Source organism: Sinocyclocheilus rhinocerous, unplaced genomic scaffold (genome assembly GCF_001515625.1).
Source record: "Sinocyclocheilus rhinocerous isolate Xijiao unplaced genomic scaffold, SAMN03320098_v1.1 scaffold2974, whole genome shotgun sequence".
Lineage (NCBI taxonomy): Eukaryota > Metazoa > Chordata > Actinopteri > Cypriniformes > Cyprinidae > Sinocyclocheilus > Sinocyclocheilus rhinocerous.
Window position 1 is genome coordinate 719,511 of NW_015647039.1, and position 4,690 is coordinate 724,200.

At 37.5% G+C, this 4,690-nt stretch overlaps 1 protein-coding gene across 1 annotated transcript in view; it reads right to left on the reverse strand.

Moving 5' to 3' along the window:
• The window catches only part of LOC107708484 (dedicator of cytokinesis protein 3-like), a 225,268-nt gene that overhangs the window by 83,658 nt on the left and 136,920 nt on the right, over positions 1-4,690 (reverse strand). The window contains exon 7 of the mRNA XM_016512739.1: positions 647-731. Coding sequence (XP_016368225.1) covers positions 647-731 — 85 coding nt within the window. The remainder of the gene's footprint in view (positions 1-646; positions 732-4,690) is intronic.

Genomic DNA, 4,690 nt, shown 5'->3' on the forward strand with positions numbered 1-4,690 from the left:
GAGAATTAGTTGACATGTAGTTGACATGTAGTTACAAAGTTACTTATAGTAAGTAGAATGTCTAAAGTGGACTATCAAAATAAAGTGTAACCAAATATTTTAGTAATATACAATTGCATAAAATTGCATAAAATCGTATAAAATTATATATATATATATATATATATTTATAAGTACTGCACAAAAAACACAAAAAATTCACTAAAACACTAAACTAACTAAAATATCATTTCATAATATTAAAAATATTATATGAGATATTTTAGTCTTTTTTGTGATTTATGATTTCATACTTTATTTTTATTTTCTTTTTTTATGTGCATACTTACAAACATGCATATATAATCATTTAAACCAGAACTGTAAAATCATAACGCTATAAGCAAATAATTCAGCAAACATAACCTTTGCATTAAGCGCACATAAGTGCATCATTTGTAAAGTGTCATTTTTCTGCCCAAGCATCTCATAAATAAAAGTCTTTGAATAAAGGAAGCAATTTGCATGAATTTTAAATCATAAGCGTTGCAAAAACATCTATTGTATGTTCTCCTAACATCCAACAGAGGAGGCTGTAGCAATTTACTGCTTCAGGGATGAAAATGCACACATCGCAAACTGATCGGAAAGCAATCAGTGTACTTACCATTTTATAGAGATCAGAAACGCTGATCTGGTCCGCATCGACCATTTCAAACTCTTTCCTGGGTACCAGATCTAAGCCTAAGTGTCTGTTGAACACAAGAAAACAACAGGGCAGAGATTAACGTAGATTCCTCAAGACTGAAATACTTAGAATGTATAATATTGTGGATGATAAAAGCACAGAAAATCTGTCAAGCTGTTGTGTCCACCTGTTGTCATGGGCATTTAGCCATGCTGTATCTTTTTTTTTATCCATAAATCGCTACATTGCTATACTAAAATATCTCACGGCGCAATGCGATGGACACTAGATTGGAAAAAATGACATAAGAAGTTTTCCACACTTCTTTCCAGGTTTATCTACACAGAGCTGTTAAAACTGGGAGGCTCATATGGTAAGCTGCTAGCGTTAGCGCTACGTGCAGCTGTCATACTGTAGAGCTATAGAAACAGGTGTTGCCCTCATAACCTAACTATGGAAGTAATGGCATGCCATAATGTATCTTAATATAACATAAACATTTCTTCTCTCAGATTTCCCAGACGTAAATAAAACCCCATCAATGCCCTGAGTAGCCTAAACCACAGACTAGCATTAAGTAAGTGCGTTAGCAACTAAATACATGAAAGATACTGATTTTGCGGCTGAAAATGCACACCAAAAGTTTAATTTTATAAGCTCATTTTTATTACTAAACTATATTTTACATGTTTTTGGATGTTCTGGGTGTTTGCTAAGTGGTTCAATTTAAGTCATTAAGAAGAAAACAATGCTAGTAATGCTAACATTAAAGTAAACTAGCTACCGCATAGCTAATGTTTTCAGATTGTTTGACAGGACAGGTGGTTGTTAGGGTGTTTGACTGGTTGCTAGGACATTACTAAAGTTATTTTGCTCCGGTTATTAGCATTAGCATCACCCAGCACCCCTGCCTAGCCAGGGGTATGCTTATAAATTTGCATATTTTCTGAATATCTCAATGCAAATTAGTTCTCCAGAGAGGCATCTTGCATCATTGGCTTGTATCAGAGCCTAAATAAATCTATTTGTTGGTGACTTTGTGTAAACAGACAGTAATAAACTTATTATGTGACAATTAAGCGTTTTTAGCAATAACAAGCTTGATATACTCCACAACTTCAGCGTGAATGCCTCTAATTTGCTACGTCAAACGTTGCTCAGTATATACATGTCTTGTTATTGAGGCAGAATCAGCCCTCTTGCAGTCATACACAAAATATTTTAACATATATATTATAGTTTATAATAGTAACGGTGGCTAAATACAAGATCACTTCAAGATAACCTGAGAAAGGCATAATGAAAACATTATTAGATTGTTTGAAAAACACTCAAGATGCTCTTCAACTCATCCTTCAAGTATTTATAGAATATATCAGTAAGTGCTCCCGTCTCAAATCCATTTCATCCCATTTACTCAATTATTTCTTAGTTTGCTGATCTGAAGACCTGGCAGTGATGTACTGCTGAAAGCCCAGAACCACAAAGTGCCTCACTGCAGAAGTGAATCTTCAGGTGACCTTGAAGAAGAGGGATGAGTGGTCAACATGTGCCTGACACAGATGCTGATACACTGCAGTACTTTGTTCATCTGACCTCTAAAAGACTATTTTGGCCTTTCATTCTTCGCTATAAGAGGTGAACCCCATGACTTTCATTTTGGTGGTCTGGTCTGCTTCTATGTTTTAGATAGCATCATCTTTTACTTAACAATACAGACAATATTGTACAGTATAGTAAATATCATTCGTCGCTGACTGAAACTTCAGTTTGCAGTATCAGCAAATGTATACTGGACATAACACTTCTGAAAATCTCTTAAAAAAGATGAAATAATGATGCAAGAACTGTAAATACTGACTCTCAAAACTCAAAAGCTGTGAAGAATTGCACAACTGTGTAGGCTAAAACTGGGGGCGGTATCTGAAGTACAAACACAACTGCCTTTCACTGCAGTGAAAAATCAATTTACTCTCAATAAAAAAAAAAAAACGAATCTTTGTGTTGTGTTGATTTATTTGGCCTTAAAGTTTGCATTTGAAATCTCAACGTAATTCACATAACCAGGCAGTGAATGACATATGTTCTTGTTCTCCTCATTTCCTTCACTGAGCTGGGCCAAGTCGATTTAGGGTGACGAGAAAGCCGCAGTGATCCATCTCTAGCATTTCAGCTTCTTTGACTCTACGATCAGGAGGCCTTGGCCTGTAACACATTAAAATCGCTGGCAGATCTTCATGACGCACAAGAGCTTATTTAAACACTCCTCTATTGCAGTGGTTCCCAAACTGGGGGGGGTGCGGAGCTATGACAAGGGGGGCGCAGCAAGGCTGAGGGATAGTGTACAGTTAGCAGATTATTTTGCAAAAGAAACCTCTGCAGGGTGATAAAGACTAAACTGCATAATTTTCCCACTTATCATGAGGCCACTTGCCTGATAAGTAAATAATTGTACCCAAAATATTAATTTGACACATTTTAATTACAGTACCCGCTTGAGCGCTCCGTTATCAGTTGTGGTTGTATCAATAACAGACCACTAGATGGTGCGATTGAAGAATCAGGGAGCCATGTAGAAATATAAATGAACGATGCATGGTTCTGCTCCTCAAAAGCATTGAAGAATTGCACAACTGTGTAGGCTAAAACTGGGGGCGGTATCTGAAGTACAAACACAACTGCCTTTCACTGCAGTGAAAAATCAATTTACTCTCAATTAAAAAAAAAAAACGAATCTTTGTGTTGTGTTGATTTATTTGGCCTTAAAGTTTGCATTTGAAATCTCAACGTAATTCACATAACCAGGCAGTGAATGACATATGTTCTTGTTCTCCTCATTTCCTTCACTGAGCTGGGCCAAGTCGATTTAGGGTGACGAGAAAGCCGCAGTGATCCATCTCTAGCATTTCAGCTTCTTTGACTCTACGATCAGGAGGCCTTGGCCTGTAACACATTAAAATCGCTGGCAGATCTTCATGACGCACAAGAGCTTATTTAAACACTCCTCTATTGCAGTGGTTCCCAAACTGGGGGGGGTGCGGAGCTATGACAAGGGGGGCGCAGCAAGGCTGAGGGATAGTGTACAGTTAGCAGATTATTTTGCAAAAGAAACCTCTGCAGGGTGATAAAGACTACACTGCATAATTTTCCCACTTATCATGAGGCCACTTGCCTGATAAGTAAATAATTGAACCAAAAATATTAATTTGACATATTTTAATTACAGTACCCGCTTGAGCGCTCCGTTATCAGTTGTGGTTGTATCAATAACAGACCACTAGATGGTTGACAAAAGCAAATAGAACCCAGTGATGTTCTCTGCTGTGGATGCGGCGCGACACACGACACGACAAATCCATGACAGTAAACTGATGCCCCGTTCTATTTCTGATGAACTCCAGCGCTCTGACACAAAGGACAATTGGATTTGCAATGTTCACTTTGTCATGTCCAGTTGACATCAGCTGTTGTTTGCGGCCGTCGCGTCCAGTGTGGTGAAAAGACAAGAAAATGACTAGGCATATCTCGCATTTAGATTCACCAGTATGAAGCCGAACAAGTTAAGACGGCAAGTAGGCTGGTTAAGTATTAGGCTACTATGCCAATCACAATGAATACAGTATATGTTAAAACATTCAAATAGGCCTAGATATTTAAAATGGACACATTTCACGATATTACAGTGTTTACAGTATTTTTAATATATAAATGCAGCCTTGGTAAGAATAAGAGAAAATATTTTTTTAGTAAGTTACAAGTTTGTGAAAATACTGCCAGTGTCAGGTACGTAAAGCAGATGATGAATATACTTAAGATTCACAAATACAAAAACAATGTGTGCGCGACGGGATAAAAGCAAATAGAAGCATCAGTTGTTGTGGCGCTACGCGAGTCACGCGACACGACAAATCCATGACAGTAAACTGATGCCCCGTTCTATTTCTGATGAACTCCAGCGCTCTGACACAAAGGACAATTGGATTTGCAATGTTCACTTTGTCACATCCAGTTGACATCAGCTGT